Raw genomic sequence first — 23,110 nt, 5'->3', positions numbered from 1 at the left:
CATAGAGTTGGAAGGGACCCCAAGAGTCATCTAGTGCAACCCCCTGCAATGCAGGAATCTCGACTAAATAATCCATGGCACATGGCCATCCAACCTCTGCTCTGTCAGAAAGTTTTTCCTGTTTAGTCGGAATCTCCTTTCTTGTAGCCATGGGTTCAAATCCTACCCTCCAGACCAGTCGTCTGCATCCTATTACAGGTCACCCCAAACACTGAGCAGTGCAAGATTCCAGAGGTCTTGGCACTTGTCCAGGGATCTTTTTCCTTTGGCATGAGGGACAGCAGGGACTGTGGTGTCTTTATGATTAAGTGTTCCGTTTACACATATATACAGTGGAGGGATCTCCAGCATTCACATCTCAAGAGCATTAGATTCAAAGGCAGCCAAACAGCCATCCGCCTGCCTTTTCCAGCTTGTTCCAGCCAGCCCACCGAGAGATCTGCCATCCCTTCTCACCTTCTTTTCAAACCTTTCCTTCTGTCTACATCAGGGGTGGCCAACTCCCGAGAGACTGTGATCTACTCACAGAGTTATAAACTGGCAGTGATCTACCCCCTTTGCGGGGTTCAGGTCAAAGTTGTTGAGCTTTTTTTTAGCGGAGCAAAAGTTGTTGAGCTTCTTTGGGGGGAGCCATTGATCTATAAAGTGATCTACCACAGATGTCCAGTGATCTACAGATAGATCATGATCTACCTGTTGGACATGCCTGGTCTACATCATCCAGGCTAAAACCCTAAACGTTTTCTTTCTCTGCCCACTGGCACACACAGTTGGATGAGATCCCCCCCTCCCTCCTTTCTCACACAGGCTTCGCCCTATTGATAGGTTGATGACTGGCCATCATCAGCCAGCTCTTAACAGCTTATCTCCTACCTAGGTGGTGCCCTGGTCCGGAAAAACAAGGTTAGCCTGCATAATCAGTGCTTTAACCCTAGCTCCCAGGAATCTATAACAACACTGATGAGTGTTTAGCTCAAACCTCTGGATGAGTCCTCCCAACAGTTTTATGTAGGTGTTAAATAGCACAGGGGAACAAGATGGAACCTAGAGGCATCCCAACTGCTCTGTATTGGAGCCACTATGAAATCGTACCTGCAGATGGGCAGTGTTGTTCTCATATTCTGCTTGCAGGCTTTCCCCAGGCATTTTGAGGGCAGGGTGCTGGACTAGAAGGGCCACTGGCCTAATCTAGGTGGCTCTTGCATTGTTTTCAGATGGAGGAATTTGTATCTCATACCAGGGATCATCTCATAACATAAGACATTCCATGAGTCTACAAGCAAAGATGTTTTTCGTAAAATGGGGACTATAGGTTATAATTTCTAGGAGTGATGCCCAATTAATTTTAGTCTGAGAATAACAAAGATTCCAATTGGCTCTTTGTATAGCAATTTTTTAAAAAATTACGATAGGTGGCAATTTAAGCACAGGTACTTGCAGTATGGGGCCAATTTAAACATTACATGGCAGCAACCATTGGCTGTAAAAAGGGGCAGTCTTATAGCAATTTAACCAGCAACAAGTAATGTCAGTAGCAAGTGATAACTCACTGCCAGCAGCTAGGAGCTGTACCATTCCTAGTTCAAATATTACTTCAGTCACAAATTCACTAGGAAGCATTACGTAATCTCTTATCCTTAACCCAAGTGTCTTACAGCAATCATGTAAGGATAACGGAAATAAGCAATTGGAATAAGCAAAATAAGGTATTGGAAATGTACAATATAAATGTTAATTATTAATGTCTAAGCACATCTGAGTGCTTGTATGCCCAAGATGCTAATGTACTACAAAATTGGACAGACAAGAGTGATAAAGGCATTTAAGACATACTCATTCTCATGGGGAAGAACTTGAGCAGACGAAACAGTGATAATTCACAGTAGTAAGGAATGTGTAAATGAGCCTTTACCTTGTATGAAGTGGGACGCAGACTGACTGGATTCCCCATAGTCAGCAATTAAAACATTAAACCATTTTTATCCCATGTCTCCTTCCAATATTCCTTTCATTTCTCTTGAGCCAAAATTGGCTGTAGCTCAAGTGCAATTCCAGGAGCTTAATATGATCTACCTCACCCTATGGCGGCAGTTGGCTGTATCAGCTGTTCTCACACACACAAACCTGTCTTCGTTGGAAGCCAATAGCAGCTTATGTGTGGCTCTCAATGGTCTCTCAAGCAGGCACTGATGAGGCCGACACCTGTTAAGGTCCATCAGTGCTACTGTATCAAGTGCTCCCACAGCATTCCTCATGCCAAGCTTCCGCAGCTTGTGTTTTGCCCATATATAAGGGCATAGTAGGTACACTTAAAATCACTGCACTCCTAAATCCAGTCCAACACCATTATGCTTGCATAGCGAGAAAATGACAGTGGCAGATACTGTCCTCTACATTACACCCTAAGGATTGGTGCTATCAGAAAAAGTACACAATAAAGAAATGGCTTTGTCTGCTTCTTTATTTCAAGTTCACTACATTAAGTAAAACAATAAGGCAAACAGTCATTTTATTAATATTGATAAAGGCAGAGTGTCTCCAGTGCCCTCTAGTGAGGATTCAGTGAGATGTTTCTGCAGAAGTGTGTAATACAGAACAGAGTCCTAAAAGATTAAAAGGAAAAAGCTTCCAATGTATGCCCCAACTTTCCTATATGTTTTGCAAAGAAGCTTCGGGTGTGTATCACTTCAGCACAGCAACAGCTCTCGAAAATGAAGTTCCCAAATATTATTCAGCCAAGAATTATCTTGACAGAATTAAATCAGGGGTTAGTTTGAGTTATTTTAAAAACTGAGATCAGCAGACACTAAACACTACACATTTAAGAATAAACACTGGTTAGACTTCTTAAACTCATGCTTTATATTGTGTATAGTCTACACAGGTCTTGTGAACATCAAGCTTCTCTTTTTCTTTACATCCATTGCACAAACTGGATAAGGTGCTACCTTCATCCAAATGCTGCCGAACAAATGAAGACTTTTAAAAGACACACCTCTGAACAACTTGCAATCTACAAGAAAACAGTTTTCCCACAGCCTTGAATCCATTTACTTTAATCCAAGATGGAAATAAGCATTCCTCTTTCTGTCTGAGGCTACAAAATAAGCTCTCATATTGTAACACACACCTGTTGACAACAGTATTCAATCACGTGATCTGCACATGCCCCCATTACTCCCAGGCTACAACAGCAGAGCCCCATTCAAAGCACACCTACATCTGTTACGTAGTCTGAGATTTATAAGCAGAAAAAGCAGCCGAGTTCCACCGTATGCATTTTTCTTCTCGGTAATCTAACAAAAAATATTAGCCAAGAAGTTTGTGTTGGAACATATCTCTGCATTTTGTGTCTCTGTGTGTATGCAACACTGCAATGCTAAATTTTTGAGTATGGGTGGAAGATTAGAGCCAAGCTCTGGGAATTAGAGTTTACAACCATTTATTTCTTCAATTTGCTACTAAAAAGCCTTGTGAAAGCCATTCACTTTTTCTTATAATGGTATGGAAATCAAGTATTAAGTACATTGAGTGCAAGGATGCACGGTGGGCGCTTGTAGCTACTTTCTCGAGAGATTTTAAACTTCAAAGCATACCGAAAGTGATCAAAATTCTCAGCTATCTTTGGTCATAAACCTATTCCTAAATAAATAATTTAACAAAAAACACACAATGGCACCCCTGCTACAATGGCACCCCTGCTACAATAAGTGCACTACAGCAGCATTTTCATTTATGAACTACCCTAGAACCTGTTCCATTTTTACACCTGCATCTTCCAATGTAAGAGTGGCAGAAGACCCGCCCTCCTCCCCACAAAAACCTGCAGAATATTGGGAGGAGCATTCAAATGCCTTTTTTTCTTAAGAGCCTTTCCTTAACAAAGTATGCAGGACAAGATAACATCTTATGAAATATCAACTTCTGGTACATGAGTAAAAGGCCAACAAGTGCTATTTGAAACAGATGGCACATCCAATTGAAGGTGGAAGCAAGAGAACATTATACTGCTGCCGCTGCTTGCTGTTTCACTATAGATGGTGCTACTGCAGCCTTGGAATAATTTTCACTGTGAACAGAACCTACCACAAGGGAGAGAGATGTTGGCATTATGTAATACTAGCTTTGCAAAACCGATGCAGAGAGCGCCAAGTAAGGTCGTTTGCTGGGAAATTCCATGCCGTTTTATCAAGGAGCAATACAAGATGACCACAGAATGTGCACACCAAGCTTTCTGCTACAAAGCTGACCAAGCGTGGGGGGGACGGGGGGGGACCATCAATTCATAGGTGTTGCAGAGAGGAGAGTCATCCAAGAGTGTGGCTCTTCTCTTCTAATCTGACCTCTGTATCTTTTGGCTGAAATTTGTGGTGTGCGGGCTCATATCTGATGGGAGCCTCTGTGAAGCAGTGCCTTCAGCATTTTGTCAGGATGCATTCTTCTATAGAACAGTGACACAATGTAGTGTGTGGCCATCGTTTAGGTTCCAGTTACAGACGAGTTTCATGGAAGCACAGGGCCCAGGCTGAGCTCCACGTGGTGATTGAGCCAGATGACCTCACAACTCTGATCACTTTCCTCCGTGGGCCGGATAGGAGCGGCAAGGTTTTTGAATTCATGTTTCATCTTAAAGCTCACAGTAACTTCTCCCTCTTCTTTCTGTGGAGTGACCTTGATGAAGATCCCAACTTTGTTAGCCTTCCGGAAGGCTATGATGCTGCAAAGGAAGAAGAGAGGTTTTAATATAATTCCACAACACTTCCCTGTGAGCTATGTCACTAAGAAAGTTTATTAGTTGCTTAAGCCAACTAGAATAGCTAGACAGAACTAACCAAATACATGGACTTGCCCAGTGCTAAAAGATGAGTTCATGGGTATGCCTGAATTTGAATTTTCAAAAAGTAAGAGAAGCCCTTCTGAATCAAGTCAAATGTCCACAAAATCCAGTATCTTGCTTCAAACAGCCAGCCAAATACCTCCAAGAATCCCACAAGCAAGACATGAAGTCAAGAGCCCTCTTTCAAGCCTAGAAACTAGAATTGACACATATTGCCTTCCTAGCAACTAGCATTCAGAGGCATGCCAGCATTGATATATCCCTCCTCCATGGACCTGTCAGATTTCCTTTTAAAGGGCTCTAAAGGAAGGCTCTAATTGTTTTACATGAAGCACTTCCTTTTGACTGCCCTGAATTCCCTGCCAATCAATTTGACAGATCACCCCAAGTTCTAGTATTATATTGGGGGTGGGATGTTCTTCTATCAACTACTTTCTAAATTCCAAACTACACAGCAGAGGAAAATAAATACTGTGGTATCAGTTGCCAACCTGACGGAAGCCAACACCATCAACTGCCAATGAATCATGGATGACAAATTGATACACAGGTCTGTAACATATGCAAAAGCTTACTCAGGATCATCTTGAAAATCTTGAGGCTCTGCCAACTCGTCATATTCTGCTGCTGCATCTTTGCCAGCCAGGAGTAGCTCTTTGGAAGGAACCACCACCTGAAAAAGGGTTATGTAGAAAAGATGTTTTGCAACAAGTAGCCAATCAACATTCACCCTGCCTTCCCTGTAGTCTTATATAAGTAATGGAGGGGGCGAGATTGCCTGTGGCCAACTGCAAGATACAACACTGGCATGAAAATACCCAATACATCTTCAGTGCATGTTACTATCATCATTTATTATATATTTATATCCCGTCCTTCCTCTCAAAAGGAGCCAGAGGAGCAAACATACACATTTAAAAAAAAAAAAACAACACAACCCCCACCTAGTACGGCAAACTCCTTAGTGCTTATGGCATCCACATGGGTACCAATACCATGTGGAAGTCTCTTTTTGCATAGCTACATATAAATCCATCCTAAGTCTTCAATGACAGATGGCTATTTATAGGAGCATACAGTCAGTGTAGCTTCCAGCACAGCATCAAAGTATGGCCTAGAATCTATGCTAGGAAGAAGCTGCAGTACCTTAGCAGTACTACTGGTGTCATCAGGATCACCTTCCTCACACTCTTTCAGTGTCACATGAGTGAGATTTTCCACTGGATTGGTGAGAGTTAGAAGAACTTGACTCTCCTGTGCAAATGACAGACACACAAAGGAAACAATCACTCTCAGTAAGAATCTTTCACCCTGTTTTTATGCTGTTGCAAAAAACACGTTTCTGCCTTTCACTGATGCCTCTAAAATTCACAAATTTCTCACATTTAAAAAACAGCTAGTCTTCCAGTCATTCAGTTAGTGATTTAGTTAGTGTTTATATTTGTCATAGCAAGCATTATACTGCAAAAGGCATTTCCTCCTATATACATGAAACGGAGTTGTGCTTCAAGATGGTGCTTTTTTAAATGTCATCCAATTATTCGGGAGGGGGGAGACTTTTAGTTGATTAAAGATCTCCCCAGTTCATTCATCCAATCAAATAAACATCAATTGCGGCTCTTCTGAAACTACAGCTTGCTCAAACCATGATTTGGTGTGGTGTCTTAAATTGAGCCAAGGTTATAAAAAATAACGCACTCAATATGAAAAGCTATATAAAATAAATAAAAAGTTGGTTTAACACTGACTCACATGCAACCTTTAAAACTTCCAGCTCCCAGGAGGCCCAACCATCATAGCCAATTGTCATAAATGATGGGAGTTGCAGCCCAACAACTCTGGAGGGCCACTGGTCCCCATCCCTAATTTAACATCCCACCTCTAGAAAGACTGTTCAAAATACACAAGAACAAACCTTCATATAGCGCAGATTTGGAATAGACATGATTCTCACTTCTGGGATATAGTTGCTACAATACAAATAAAAGAAAGTAAATAGCAAATTCAAGTATGAACCCAACATCTCTAGACTTCTGACTGCACTTTCACTTTTAGATACCTGGCTTCCTACCTTTCAACCCAGAATGGGTTCTTAAGATGGTGATGTTTTAAAAAGTGGAAAAAGTAGATGACTACAAACACAACATGGTTTAATTTTTTTTAAAGGGAACTGTACTGTAGATTAGCTACAACTTCCAAAGTTGTAACTGAGACTAAATGAGAACATGGGGCCAGACTTAATTAAAGAGGTTGGTTTAAATGACATTTCAAAACTGGAGTTTGTAAACCAAGTAGCCCTCTGTACATAGACTATTATGTACCTGCATGTAGAAGACAAGTCACTAATGTGTCAGAGGGAAGGCTAGACTAGGTCCCTGTTCTCTGATATCCCAGTTTGCTATGTGTTGTGATTTCTGTTTTAGTAGCTCTCACCTATAGTCTGAAGTGGAACAACTCAGGAGAGAATACAGACCCAACCGTAAGTGTTATAGATTGTTGCTTCCACCCATATCCAAAATACTTACACAGCTACCAGCTGAATTTTGAATTTGATGGATGTAGGGTTGAACTCTGGTTTACTCAAATTGTGTTCACATTTCTAGGGGAAACAAACATTAACAAAATGTGTGGCCAAACAGCAGATAACAACCTACAACTACAAATGCTACCACTGAGACAATTTTTTACAAAAAGAAACACCAAAAGCAGTAGAAGTAGAAACTAGCATATTTTTCAGCAAAATCTACATACCCGGCACCGAAGGGAGCGTTTGATCAGCAGATGCTTATGACGTGGGTAAAGTTGAGAAGCACAGATTGGCTGGAAGTCTGGCTGGAGGAGGCGCTGTCGTAGGGTTGTCACTGTTCACAGTACAGAAAGTAAACAAACAAACAAAAAACAGTTTTGAACAATACGAAAGAGTGACCACCACCTGAACATATTAAGCTGGGGCATATTAAGAACATATTAAGAAGGAGCTACTACCTTCTGTCAGATTGATTGGTCGTGTGTAATAGTCCTCAGGCAAAGGCTCCACTTCCTCCACAGCCTGAGCAGGTTCAATTTTTATCTCCTTCTGGTCCTCTCCATCTTTCAGCCTGAGGCAAAAAAGAAAGCAGCTGCTTAGGATAATCAGAAAGTTGCTTAGAAGTAACTGAGCACAGTAAAACCTCAATAATATTACAATTACTGGCTAAATTAAAACTTTCGCAGAGCAACTGTAAGCAAGTTGCTGATTGACATTCAGACCTCCTTACAACACCTAGAACAATGACACAAGGCTACAGAGAATGAGTGGGAGAGAGAACTTGCTCAGCCAGGTGAAGGTGAAAATTGACGTGCTTTTCAAAACCATTTCTTGAAATTTTCCCATCTTTAAGATAATACCATAAATGAGATCGGCATGTAAATATTATAAAGAAAAAGTAATCGACATTCACTAGCCTTAATTTTCACTAGTTTTGCAATCCTTAAATGCCACACCCTTAAAAAAAACTTCTTAAGAACAGCTGTTCTAGGGATTAGAGGATTAAGAACAAGGAAAAATACAGAAAGGGACAAAAAAGCAGATTGCATTTAGTGTTGTCCCATTTATGGAGGCTCCTTGATCCAGAGAAGGCTTCTGCTGACAGAAGAGGAAGGGAGGCAATTTCCACAAATTCCTCCTCTCTCTTATTTTTCTTTTGTTAATAACATTTATATAGTGCTTGCTTGTAAGAGAACTTCTAAGCAGTTTACAAAAATATACAGCCCTCCATGCCATCTCTTATAATATTTTGGATCTCACAACCTCCTGGCAACGAAGAGCTGAAGAGGGAAGATGGAATCAGCAAAAAAACAAAAAACCCTACAAAAAAGAAAGAAAACCAACCCACAGCAGGGGTGGGGTGAGCTGTTCAGTGAACAATTTAGAATGGGAAATGGTTGACATAGAAAAGGATTAAGCATAGTTCCCCTCATCCCCTGCTTTCAACCTTTCCCTCACAAAATGGCTTTTATCAAGCTACACAGAACTGCATTGATGAAATCCCAAGGCAAACCGTGCAGAGTTCAGACTTGCTAAGCACACAGGGGCTTACTTCCAAGAATACATGCACAGGGAACCTGAAAGAGAGCCACACCATACATTTAAGGCACATCCAATGCACATTACTGTACCCCAAGGAATCTTGACATACTGTAGATATAATTCCCAGCACCTTTAACGAACTACAGCTCCCAGGATTCTTTGGGGGAAGCCATGTGTTTTAAATATGCACCAAATGTATGGTGTGGATATGCAAAAAGCACCTGAGTTTGTTTCCTCTGAAGAGAAGGTCAACAGCAAAGAGATAAAATGAGCAAATGCTTCTGGGTTTGCAAGAAAAGATGACGCCCACCGTACACTAGCTGTGTACTGCACTAACACAGATAATCAATCTCAGGCGCAAAACTTAAGGGAAGAGACTGGTAGCAGTCACACTGTTGTGTAAAACAAAGCAGAAGGTTTAGGCACAACTGTGAAGTACACATCAGTGCCAAAGCACACTCCAAACTGAGCAATGGACCACTTCTTCTTTTTTTAAAAAAGGGGGGAACAGACTCCTCCTGAATATAAGCTGCAGAGGGAGACTCTGGATCACTCTTGGCAGTCTGCAGGCAATTTATTTGCACCCTAGATGAGCAGCAGTTGGCAAGCTTGTGAAATTACATCATTTCACCTCTTGTCATACATATAAAAAGGCCTAGCACTCACGAAAGTCCTGTGAGGGCACTGATAGGGGCCCCGGGCCTCTGACGCTGGAGCCTGGTTCCAAGGCCATACTTGTCCTAGGAAAGAAGTATGCAAGGAAAGTTAGGTCTGTTGATTGAAACAAGTTCACGTGGTTTCTGACAGCTTGAGGGGCATAAGGAATCAAGTATGCACACACACGCACACACAAAGGCAATGCATATGGTTTTCTCTTTCTGTTCAAATGAATTTTTAGTAGCTTGGTTAATAAAATAAAATAATTGATCAAATGCTGGAAGAGGGACGCAGCATGCCACTGAAACAACCCTATTTTTTAAAACCTCCTACCCTGACCTATTTTCATGTGATGCTCCAATGTATACTCCACTTGACAGCTAATGTAGCTGTCTGGGTATAATTTTGTGACAATTATACTGGGTATAATTTTGTGACAAAAATATATTTGACTACAGTTAAGACACCATTGGACAGAAAGAAATAGTTGTGATAATGGTATGACACTCTACAGCTCAGATTAACTACCACCAGGCAAGGTATTCACTGACAAGTTGCTACAATTCAACTAGTAACAAATATATAGAACAGTATCAACCGTAAAGAAACAGCATGGTGAATATACAGCTGAACTTTCCTAGTCATGGGGGCTGGGGCTGTAAGTCCAACCACATCTGGAGGCACCAAGTTGGCTACTCTTGTACTAGAGCACTGCACCAAGAACCTACCCAACAGAGAAGACTTGCACAAATATTTATTTGCACACCTGTTTCCATCCACTCAAGGTTCTTTGGATTCAGTGTTATCCTATAACCACCCTGCAATTCAGGTCACTGGATTTCCAATCAACATACAGGAAAACAGAGAAACAAAGATTTGGCCAATGCTACTCTGGAGATCATTGGCTGTAGGGGTCGTGGGATGGGGATTTCAACTGAAAATTTCCCAGGAAGCAGTCCTGTTACATCCTGTGTCATTTTGTATGGTGGTGGTGCATGTCATTTTAGGAAGAAGGAACATGCACTTGGAGAAAAAATGGTGTATGGTGGTACCTCCGGTTGCAGACGGGATCTGTTCCAGAGGTCCAGTCAGATCCTGAGGTTTCTGCAACCTGAGGACCGCTTCTGCGCATGCGTGCATGGCGAAACCTGGTAAAATACTTCCAGGTTTGCCACACGCGCATCCTGAAGTTTACGTAACCAGAGGGTTACATAAACGGAGGTTCGACTGTACTTCTTTCTACCTGTATGACCTATGATATTACATCTAAGTCAGAGAATAGTTTATTTCTAGCTTTCTGCTTGTGCATGTTCCTAGTTGAGACATCACAGCAAATCAAAATATGGTTTGCGTTGGGGGAGAAGCTGCAAAGGGACTTTTGCAGTATAAGGGAAGACATGTTCACAATTAAACCATGGTTTAAGATAAACTGAGGCTTAGCATGTATGAACCAGCTCACTCTGTTAGCAGGGACTTGAACCGGCAAACATCATTCTTTATACGGACAATGAAAATGTACTCAAAGTCCATAGCAATAGGTCTACCAACCTTGCTTGGAAAGCTCAGCTCATTAACTGTATGCAAACTGGACTTCAACTGTAGTACTACAAGCAGATCCAAGACCAGAAGGCTGAGTACACTAAATATTGACATACCAGTAGAACGCAAGTGGTTTCAAAGGTTTTAACACTATCAGAAACTGAAGGGACTTACCACTACATGTATAGTGTGTTGCTGCGGAGAGCCCCCAAATTAGCAGCAGGTAGCAACGGAGACAAGAAAAAAGCAGCAATAAAGACAAAAGCAAATGCACAGAGCAAGCAGGTTATACGGGTATCCAAGAGGTAGGAAGCATATGCAAAAATATTCAGCTAAGCAAAAAGTAAGCCTTTCAAATGACACAGGCTGCACAGCTGAAAACTGAAATGAAATATTGTCACATCTTATTATTTCTAGCACATAGCAAGTTTGTGCTGACTATGAGCTAGGCAAGCAAATATTTAGTGACTGATCAGTCAGTATAATAAAACTGAAAGCAGCAGCATCTCGGCCTAGCTGATTTCCAGCTCAGACTAATTCTTGCTCTTCTTAATACAATCCTGAGTTACTTGAGGGATTTCAAATGACAGGTGTCTACATTTCAGTAGTGGACAATATCCCTTAATAAACGGCAAAACATTCTGAAATCTTTCTATACACAGATGCTTGGAACTTGTTCTTGGAAGATTATTGATCTGACACGGTTCCAATAAACTCTGAAGATTTTTGTTTGTTTTGTTTGCTTGCTTCTTTTTTACAAGTCTCAACTAAAAACAACATTTATGCCTTTGAAGTTTAAAAAACTGTCTTCTGATTTTGCCCAAGAGTTCCAGAATTCTGTACTGTTGTCCTAGCTCACCGAAAAAGCAAGGGGCATGTAGGGTCTGCGTCGAACCAACTTTTTACGATCCCTCTCCATCTTCTCCTTCTGAGCCAGCTGTTGATAATACTCGACCAGTTTGTTAATCTGATTAGAAAGGAATGTCAGTTTAAGATGTGAACTGGAAGAAAAGCTGTTCCTGCCAAAGTGAAGGTTAAACAAAATGGTGGAAATACTTTTGGGGGGTGTCCCTTTTTGTTTTTTCCTTAGTTGAGCTGCAGCAGCAGCTTCTTGCCCAACTCCTGACATCAGTTAACTGACCCAGTTAGCTAGCAGTGTCATGCACATCCTAACAATTTTACCCACTGCTCTTTCCTCAGAGAAACGGAAAAAAGAAGCTTGCATTACATCGTATCCTACTCTTAGGTGGAGATGAGCTACGCCCTACATCTCAAAGGTAGGGCCAGACAGATAAGAAGGCCAGCAGGAAATAGAGCTCTCGTTCTCAAATAACTACTCTGAACTGAGTAATTCATGTTAGTGGCAGTGCATCTGTATGAGAAGGTTCAAATCAGTGTAGTATATTGGAGCTGGGGAAAGATGCTGACCTCTGCATGACACAAGGCCTGTGCCAATTCCTGATGACTGCTAGTTTAAACTGCATTCCAGCAGCTAATGAGGTCAATGTAGATGGGCCACTTCTCAAAGAATGCATGTTGTGGAAAACGGCTTGGACTACTTGGTACGTTTTGCTCAACATAATGTCACCCCCAGCCCCCGTTTGATGCTACAGTGCTAAATCAATTGGGGAAAGATGCAGTCTAGCCTCAACCATGCAGGACTCATTCTTTCAAGTTTAATTAAATGTTGATTCTCTTCTGTGAGTTAAGAGATAGACAAGAGCAGACCCAACACAAAGACTCTTCTTTTTCAGGCTACTCTATGAAAGAAAAAGCAATTCCTTTTACGTACCTTCTGAGTATGAGGATTTTCTGGCTCCTGCCAACCTCCACTGGCTGCAACACAACAAAGCAATTTTTTAAAGGATGGTGGGTGTGGGGGGGGGGGAGGGAGAGAGAGATCATACATGCTCTGGACAGAGAAAATGAAACATATCCAAAATTACTGCCTGCTTCTCTCCTCCTCTCATCTAACCCGGACCACGGTTCATTAAATCTGGTATTATTAGTATCAACGTATCAGATACCAAAAGCTTAAAGTTCTTCTGCATCACAAGCTGAAAATGGCAGAACTGCATAATATACCAGCAAAGATGTGTTTTCTATACTTGTGTCTGAAGGTCAACATGAATGCAGGGGCACAGAGAAATATCTGTAGGAAATTACTGACAGGCGAGAGAGATGTTGAACCCATCTGACACCCACATATTTTCACCTACAAATGCTCCCTTTCCTTGAGGATTATTCCCCTACCCAGACTATTCTGGGTTTTAGAATTCAGCTAGGTAAAACACAGTAGAAACATAGCTAGGGGTGCAGAAGATATTTCCAGGGTGAGGGAGAATAATGCACCCTCCCTTCCACCATATATACATGGTAAATAATACTACAGCATGAAAAATTTTACAGCACATGAAATTTCCACTTATATTTATACTGAAAGCCCATGAAGAAGTCCCATTGCATAGGCCAGTGGTGGTCAAACTTGGCCCTTCAGCTGTTTTTGGACTACAACTCGCATCATACCTAGCTAACAGGACAAGTGGCCAGGGATGATGGTAATTGTAGTCCCAAAACAGCTGGAAGGCAAAGTTTGGCCACCACTGGTATAGGCAGAAGTTCTTGTGTTAACAGGACAACTTTGTGGGATACAACCCGCTTTTTTTTTGCTTAGTTTATATTATGCAGCCTGTGAGCAAACAGTACTCCAAGGACATAGGCACACATCCTCAGAGCTCAATTCTGACTATTTTGGTAGCATAATAATAACACCATTCACCAATGGAAGCTAACCTCTATAAGCTCTTCACACAGTCCTACTTATCTTCCCAGCTCTTAGTATTGAATTACAAACATAAAATGTTAAATTATATATATAAGATAAATGAAAGAGGGTAAGGATTTGCTGATTTGATTAGTTAAATGGGAATACAAGAAGGGGAGGTGTGAGGAAGTCAATGAAACAAGCAAATGAGTTCTAAGGTATGAAAAATAATTGTTTTTAATTTTCCTTGTTTCTTTTGTATGTTTTACTTATTTTTTTTAATTTTTATTTTTACTATTATGTGTTTTTGTATACTTGTTTTTGTAAAATCTTAATAAATATTTCTTAAAAAAAAAAAGAATTACAAAAACAACACTCCACATTCTAATTAAGGCTGATTGCAAAACATGTCATGAAAAAGTTTTCTAACAACACTTGCAATATTCATCTGAAAACCAATGCCACTCACCAACTGATTTATCTGCCATGCCAACATCTCTGGAAGTCCAGCGGCAAAAGCCACAGGCCAGGTAATAAGCCTTCTTCATTGTGGTCTTGGCTGGGTCATCAGGCAGCGGAGCAGGGATGCTTGTTGCTCGGGTAGAGAGAGTGTGCATACAGCAAGGACAGTCAAAACAGTTAGCACACCTGAACAGAGAGAGACCAGCATGGAAGTTTGACTCAAGTTTGTACACCAGAGATTATACCTGCTGTTCAAGGCTCCTGATTTTCTGTTTTATAACTCAGAAATTGCCTCTGACAAGTTAAAAAAACCAAATTCTTTCCAAAGGTGTTACTATGAAAGAAAGGACTTAACAGAATCAGTCAACAAAAAACACAGTAAGCCATTTCATTCCACTTCCATCACCCTTTGTGAAAGGGCACAAAACATGCTGCAGGCAAAGTTTCAAATCTGGTCACAGTAAACATTCAAAATTCCACAAGTGCTCTGATCCACTCTGCATGTATTTCACAGAAATTCACAAAAGCACAGATGTCAATGTATGACAGATGTAAATTCATTCTGAAAGCCTTCTTGCAGCATGGGAGATCACCAGCAATTCCACAGTGTGCTTTTCTTGTGATTTCACAAAAAAACACATTGAGAGTGTGAAAAAGAAACAGGCTCGTGCTCAAGTGTAAATTATTGCAACACTATTTCTCCAGTACTGTCAGTAGTTAGCAGTGCAGACTATAAACAGAGTGCTAAGTCAAACACACAAAAGCACTTTCCTCATCACAATGAGATCACATTGTAAATAAAATCCTCAGAGCATTTTCAAAATTGTTTCAAATTCTTACTAAGGTGCTGTGGACAAATATACACTGATAGAAGGGAGACTATCCTAAAGCATGAGAAAAGTATTGAGTAAGGTGAGAATCACAGAAGTAGCATGTAGTCTTACCTATTCTTCTTTAGCTTGGCTTCAGCTGATGGCATATTTTCCAGGCAACTGGGACAATAGTGAGAATCCACCTAAAAAAAAATACAAAAAGGTGTTTTTCATTTTGTACCATTATCCTTCACCAGATCCTTTTCCAATACAAAAAACCCTCACAACTTTGATTTATTTTAGGGCTGCACAGCATAGTAGGTAGTTCAAGTTATGAGACATTAAGTCCCCAGTCTGATTCTTACCTTTGTCATGAATTCATCAGATGGCTTAGGCAAGCCACTCCACCTCAATTTTAAAGTGGAGTCTGTTAAGGATGCTGGGCATTGTAGCTCTGTGAGTGGGGAAAGCTACAGTTTCCAGGATTCTTTGGAGGAAGTCATGCATAAGTACACAGCCTTATAACTCTTTACCTACAGAGTAGTTATAATGAATACAAAGATTCCTTTATAAGGAATGTGAAATGTTGTCAACTCCCCCAAAACACTGAAAAGTATCATCATCTTAAAACTGAGGTGTCTGGGGAATTTCTTGACCTAAACACAAAAAAAAATCTTCAAACAACAGACAAACTGTTCTGGCAAAGTTATTCAGTTTTCTAATGCCCAGGAACTAAGCCAAGTATGATTACTGTCTTACTATTCAGATGGAATTTAACAGTATGTTGCTGAACTATGTGCTAACAACCTTCCACACTGCCATTCTCACAGATATCATCATGTATATTATTCTGAACACTGGTGGAAATAACTGAGCAAATAATTTCCTGTTCACACTAAAGTACTTTATTTCCAACTTGTCTGAACCTTCGGTCCTTCCAGAATAACATAATGCTACTTCTTGAGACATTGTATATTTTAAAGATCATTTATAAGCAAAGGGGCACATTACAAACAAATGCATGTAATAAAACCCCACCTTTAAAAGAACCAGCAAAGAATAAAACAGCTTTACTAGACTGATTTTGAATGGACAATCACTGGGGACAGTCAAATACACAGACTACTTCACCCTCCTGAGCCTGTCTTTCAGCTTTTCTGCTTTGTTTATGCATTTGCATGCAGCTTGACCCTTGCTTATTCAGGATTCATACACCAGAACAAGGCATATCAGAATTCAATACCCATTTATTAAATAGGTCTTACATATGAGTAGACATGTATAGAATTGCATTGCAAGGCATTCAAAAAATAAACATTTCAGTTTTAATAATCTTAGTTAAATCCAGCGTAAATTTGGATTTCTGCACAGGAGCAAATATTCAGATCAGGAACTGTTAATAAAATTATGTTAGTTTTTTGGAACATCAGTTCCATTTATATATATTTTTAAAAGGTCATCAAATTCAAGCCATGTATCCAATGTTTTATTCAGACAAAAAAATCTCAGTATAGAATCCTGTATCTTGCAACATCCACAGACCTATAATAAAGAGGAATGCTTCCATTATCCCAAATGAAATCATTTATCATAATTTAGCAATGAATTGAAGACAGAAGTGCCTGGCGTGCTCTGGTCCATGGGGTCACGAAGAGTCGGACACGACTAAACGACTAAACAACAACAAAAGCAATGAATTAATTTTTTAGCTAAAGAATAGCTGAAAATGAAGAAATGTCTAGGTGTGAATGAGGACAAAGAAACCAACTCAGCTCTGAATCAACTGGGTATCAATACAGGGGATACAATGTATTTGCATATACAAATTAAAAGACTAATTTAATAGTTATTACCTCTTCCTAAACTATTCTGAGAGTTATAGTTCAGTAAAGGAACCTTTGGACTTCTAGCAGAGAAAATTCAGCAACCTTGCCAAAGAACAATTCCAAGGATTCTTTCATGAATCAGAACTGGAATAAAACCCATAAACTGATCGTGTAGATATACCCTTTGGATTATTTGGCCTGAAATGTGTTCACTTTCTTCTGAGAGCACATACTGACTTGATGTATGGGAATCTCACATTCATTTCAACACAATGAAGAGATTTGTTTGGTAACCTTTTCTGATGACAGGACAAAGCAGGTTTTTGCCTGTTCTAGTCACAGCGTTTGATGCATATCAACAATGCTAATATTGTTCTCATTCTTCTTAGCTATACAGAACTGGTGAAAAACAGTGATATGCGAATTACCTGCCACTGTCTTTCTCCATCTTTTACATAAACACAGGAATACAGAAAAGTAAGAATATCTGTATATCTAAGCCTGTATGCTCTATTGTGACCAACAGTGTTTCTCTAACAGGAGAAGTCTTCCCCATCACTTGCCACTAATCCTTTTAACTGGAGATGCCAGGGACTGAACTTGGGAATTCCATAGGTACAGCATGTGCTCCACCACTTACCTAGGCTTTACAAATGAATTCCCAACATTGGCATCTAGTTTATAAACTTGAATAGAAGAGATAAGGCTTACTAACACTCATCTAAAATGTGGGGGGAGGGGTTTACACTGAAAGATTGTGAAATAATACAGATGTTCTTTACACAAGTCAAAGTTATCATGAAAAGAACACTGGACCAAGGTGTGGGCAGGCAGGCAGGTGTGACTTGTGAACAGAGTTGCAACTTCAGCCCCCAACTATGCCAAAATTAGGTGCAGAAGCAGGCTCTAATCTTTGGACATTTGTTAAGCCAAAGTCACAAAGCAGCATGGCTTTTTAAAAGTTTTACAGCTACTTTACTTATTTTGATGTTCTAACAAAGTAAAACATGTGTCCAGGCCAATTTAGTAATCTTATGGTCAAGGTAGAAGCTGCACTCAGGTTGGCACACTATGAACTGGCTGTCTCCATTCTCTACAGATTAAAAGGGCAAAAAAGATTTAAGAGTGAAAAGAATTCAACTAAGCTATAAATGACCATTCTGTGTAACAAGAAAACTCCCTGGGTGGTACTCAACCAAGTTTCACCCAGAGTAAATTAGTGGACCCATCTCAGTTATGTTCATTAATTTCAACCAGTCTGCTATGAGTAAAACTTAGCTGAATACCACCCTCTACATCCAAATAAACTGGGGGAAAGAAGACAGAATTTTTAAGACAATCAATTAGAGGTTGTCATAGGACTGGGTAATCAGAAAATGACTTGGCTAATCAGGAGAGAAAGAAACTGGTTTCTCCACATCCATCTTTCAGCCCAGACACTGAGGTCCAGGTCCAAGGGCCTTCTGGCAGTTCCCTCACTGCAAGATGTGAGGTTACAGGGAACTAGGCAGAGGGCCTTCTCGGTAGTGGCACCCGCCCTGTGGAACGCCCTCCCATCAGAAGTTGAGGAAATAAACAACTATCTGACTTTTAGAAGACATCTGAAGGCAGCCCTGTTTCGGGAAATTTTTAATGTTTGAAGTTCTATTCTGTTTTTGATGTTCTGTTGAAAGCCGCCCGAAGTGGCTGGGGAAACCCAGCCAGATGGGCAGGGTAGAAATAAATTATTATTATTATTAATAATAATAATAATAAATCAGTTGGTAAGAGTGCTGCATTTTACCCGTATTGACTTCTATGACTTGCAGAGGACACAATATGCTACAGAAATGGAGGGATGGGGCACAAAACTCAAGCACCACACAGGCTGCTAAAAGAACAAATAAGAAGACTGGAAGAGATTTATTTTAATGTGCTGAATATACAGTTTAGGAAGCAAAAAGGGAATGAAGGTGTAGCTAATTACCACCCCCCACACACAGAGTAACAGCCGCCTACTGCTTACAGAATGCGATAGAGGTTGTTGTGACTTAACTATCCTGTGCAAAACTCAGCTCTGGCAGAACAGAGCAACCGGCAGGCTCACACCACCCCAGGAAGCAACCGAGAGGCTACGGAGGACTATAATTAACAACACAACTCCAGTGATGCCAGAAGTGGCATCCTGCGGTAGAGATGAGGGAGAGGGCGACGCTACCTCCACACATCAAAGAATAAATCAAAGAATGATATGGACCCTCCTCCCTCTAATCCATCCATCTCCCCTAACCAACAGAATGAAGGGAAGCAGCGAGTGGCAGCTGGACGGGCCAATCAACGGGCTCTCGAGGCGTTGGATGTGGCGGCCCCCCCCCCGGTTCTCCAGCCCCCGCCCGGTTTACCTCATGAGAGACGCACTCGAGGGAGCGCAGCTCACTGCAGTAGCGGCAGAAATAGAGCTGCGAGAGCGGCATGCGGATCTCCTTCTCGCCTCGCACTAGGTACGAAACGCGCTCGGACTGCAGCAGCGAAGCCATTTTGGAAAGACGGGGACCAGCCCCAACCTCTCCAGCCGCTCGCCGCACCCAGCCGCCCCGACTTCCGTCACGTGACCCGGAAGAGATCCAAGTGGCTGGTCACTTCCGGGTGACGCTCTTTTTATCTCCGCCTGGTGGGGAGATGAAATACCGTACTGTAAATGGATGGTTAAAACAGAAAAATACATAGATTGATAATTTTTATATATTGTTTATATATAAAATATCATATTTATCTCTATCTGATTCTAAATTTTAAATTTGATTTCATGGATGCCACAGAACATGTTTTAACGTTTCTGTACAGAATCCACAAAATTTACTGCATGATAAAGTCTGTAGCTGTATATTCATTAATATCTCTGCTGGTGATTTTTATGCTACTCTTTTATGGATTTTGATACTTAAGAGATTACTTTGACCATATATTTTATTGTATTGTTCAGAGCTGTGTTGTAAGCCACCCTGGGGACATTTCTGTGAAAGGTAGAAATATATTAGGAAGCGCATCTCAGTCCTAATCTTCTTAATTGGTTTTTTCCCCCTTTAAATAAAATTTTCGGAATTCCTTCCAATGATCAAGCTGGAAACTGTTTAGGACACATAATCCACCCTGAAAACCTCATACTATGCAAAAGCACAACTGAAGACTCATGTTTACTTTGTCATTTAGCCAGTACCTTAGTTCTATAGCAATGTTTATGGAAGCTTAGATATATTTACAGTGTTTCCCCACCTGTCGGTGACTCCTCTCCTCCTACTATCCAATCCTTGTTCTTATGCTGTAAGCTCCAAATGGAGTTGAAAATTGACTTTCCACAGATATGTTTTATTTGCTATGTGTAGCATGGGTACTGTGGGGAGGGTGGTGTACACATTCACTGTAAGCTTTCATGAACCTCTCAGAATGCAGCATTTTAATTAACTAAAAATACATATACAGTATGTGAAGTCTATCTAATGTAGCAGGCAGCTTTGCCATAAGTTTGTCAGTAAAACTCTTAATGGACCTATGGTACTGGTTTTAGGATTAAGGTACCAGGTGTAGCAGGGAGGTATGCTACATCTTGCCCGGTGTCATCAGAACCATGTAAGTATAGGTTCCTGTCAAAAGAGGCACCTTGGAATCATAGAAACATAGAATTAGAAAGGACCTTAGCGGTCATCTAGTCCAACCCCCTGCCATGCAAGAATCTCAGCTAAAGCATCCATTCTAAAGCATTATATTCTTCTACGGTTTATTTCATCGTTTGTTTCTGGCTTACAAACATTCGTTTTAACTGTGGTTTGGCATAATATTAATCCAGCACCCATCCGTAACCATGGTTTGTTTGGCCACCCCATCTCAGATGCTCAGAAAGCTACAAAAGTACCTTAAGCCAAGAGCAGCTGGGAAGAAAAAACCAAATTTTGGGGGGTGTTATGTACTGAGTTGAATAGGATCCAAAATGCAGCAGTCTGATTGGTCCTAGAACAATAGGATCCAAAGTGCAGCAGTCTGATTGGTCCTAGAACAATAGGATTCAGAATGCAGCAGTCTGATTGGTCCTAGAACAATGCAGCAGTATGATTGATCCGCAGGAGCCACCCAATCCAGCTCCAGGTGGAAGTGAATCCACAACCTGATTGGCCTACAGGAGAATCCCGTAATTAGCCAGTCACGTGCAGCCCATTGTGTAAATAATGTATATAAAGCAGATATTGTGGGGGAACTTCCATTCCTCCTCACCACTATGAGCTGAATAAAGAGCATGAAATCCACTCTCGACTCTGAGTATATTTCAGGGGGAAAGGTTATGGTTTGTTTGATCATCTGTTGGACAACTGATAGTTTTTTTCAAAAAAAAAGTTGCTAAAACAGACTGTGGGTTAGCATTATTTCTGAACTATATACTTACAAGCTGCTCTCATGCCCCTATATTGGAAGGTTAGCTAATTGGTATGACGTGGCCACTGAAAACTGAAGCTGTTTCTATTACTTGCTTAAAACATAAATAAATAGTCAGCCAAGAATAGACACATTTCCTTGGCCTTTTAACATCATGCAACAGTGGAATATTCCAAGAGAAACTTTCTATTGTGTAATGTTCCACATGGAGGAAATCCAGTTTCCCACAGCTGGGCTATTCTTTTGGCATCCTGAGAAATGCCTTAATATGAATTTTCAGTAAAAAAAAACATTTCACATCACAGGGAGATCTTAACAAAGGGCTTTTACTTTTCCTTCTCGAGGAACTTTGGTGTGGAGTTTCCTCATCTTTCAAATCCCAACCAAATACATGCTCATGCTCACCTCTATAGAAATTCCTCATACCCTGCAAGCTCAATTAGAGTCATCATTTCCTCTCGGGGACAAGCAATTGATTTAAACAAGTTTATTTCCTGGTTTCTTTTGTAGCTTTAGTGGGTCCCTTGATGTGCTTCTAGCAGGTTTCATATGACGAAGACAGGTTTCATAAGAAGAAGGAAGCAGAATGACCAAATGGCTTTCCTGAGTTTGGGTAGTAGTGCCCTCCCTGTGGAATGCCCTCCCTTCAGATGCCAAGGAAATAAGCAACTATCTGACTTTTAGAAGACATCGAATGTATCCCTGTTTAGGGAAGTTTTTAAGGTTTAATGTTTTTATTATGTTTTTAGATATGCTGTAAGCCACCCAGGTGGGCAAGGTATAAATAAAGTTGTTGTTGCTGTTGTTGTTAATGTTACCACCAATCAAAGTAGGTCTTCATTGTTTTGAGCACTTGAACTTGTGATGGCTCTCTTCTATTTTCAATGGTCATCATATTTAAGCTATGTTCTAAAGAGGGATGATGTCTACACTAGACAAGACCTAAATTGTGAGGTCCTTCCCTTAGCCACTAGAAGGCATAGAAGAAGATTTTTTAAATGTACTCTGTGGTTGAAATAAGACAATTATCAAGAAAAAGAACATTCCTTCTGAAAGGGTGTGATGCACCTTGGAGTATTTAACGAAGTTCTTGTCCATGTCTGTACCATGGCACCTTCTGGGGTCAACAGGAAGACCAGTTTAGCTAACTGTTCCACCTTTTTCACTAGGATTAAACCCACAACAGAATAGCCCAATGAATCGTTAGCTGCCAGCACATGCAGAATACAGAGCAATAGGATTCTACAAAATCAAAATATAACAAAATATACGTACATTAACCAAATATTAAAAACAGAGCATTGAAGTTAATTTAAATCCAGAAGAAAAGATTGTTTACCCTTTGAACATGCCCTGGCTGTTCTAAGCAAATAGCTTCTCTTATGCGCTACCTTCCTTGTGGATTAACAGCATGGACTTCATGGAGCTTCACTTGCTGAAGATCCCCAGCACAGGACTTAGCTGAGCATGTATAGATGCCTGTGAAATTGGCACCGTGGCCTGAAATGCTTCAGGATGTTAGCAGAGGTGAACCAAGGTCGACCCAGGTTGCCCATTCAGGGAGGCAGGAAGGATAGGCCTTGAGATGCAACAAGTTAACCCTGTCCAGCAGTTGTCTGTCAGCCTGGTCCCTACTGCCCACTAGTGGGCATTTCAGGATTCTAGGTGGGCAGTTGGGGGTTCTATGGCACAAGCTGAATCCTCCTTCCATCGAGCACTGGTGGGTGGTAAGGAAATTTT

General features: G+C 40.8%; 1 protein-coding gene across 2 annotated transcripts; it reads right to left on the bottom strand.

Annotated features, from left to right (window-relative positions):
* Window positions 1-2,443: 2,443 nt before the first annotated feature.
* Window positions 2,444-19,570, bottom strand: DCTN4 (dynactin subunit 4). Of its 2 annotated transcripts, XM_083603986.1 has the most exons (14): window positions 19,348-19,561; window positions 15,273-15,343; window positions 14,336-14,514; window positions 12,895-12,938; window positions 11,962-12,069; window positions 11,277-11,297; window positions 9,573-9,646; window positions 7,823-7,935; window positions 7,589-7,698; window positions 7,363-7,436; window positions 6,753-6,807; window positions 5,984-6,091; window positions 5,413-5,510; window positions 2,444-4,717 (listed from the first exon to the last, which is right to left on the bottom strand). In XM_083603986.1, exons 1-14 carry the CDS (start codon window positions 19,480-19,482, stop codon window positions 4,504-4,506), a joined length of 1,404 nt encoding a protein of 467 aa, XP_083460112.1. In that variant the 5' UTR covers window positions 19,483-19,561; the 3' UTR covers window positions 2,444-4,503. The 2 variants fall into 2 exon arrangements, with proteins under 2 accessions (XP_083460112.1, XP_083460113.1); XM_083603987.1 differs by lacking the exon at window positions 11,277-11,297 and having other exon boundaries at window positions 19,348-19,570.
* Window positions 19,571-23,110: the final 3,540 nt, after the last annotated feature.

The sequence above is a fragment of the Podarcis filfolensis genome, assembly GCF_964270895.1.
Source record: "Podarcis filfolensis genome assembly, chromosome: 2".
NCBI lineage: Eukaryota > Metazoa > Chordata > Lepidosauria > Squamata > Lacertidae > Podarcis > Podarcis filfolensis.
This window is presented reverse-complemented; position numbering and strand designations above follow the sequence as displayed.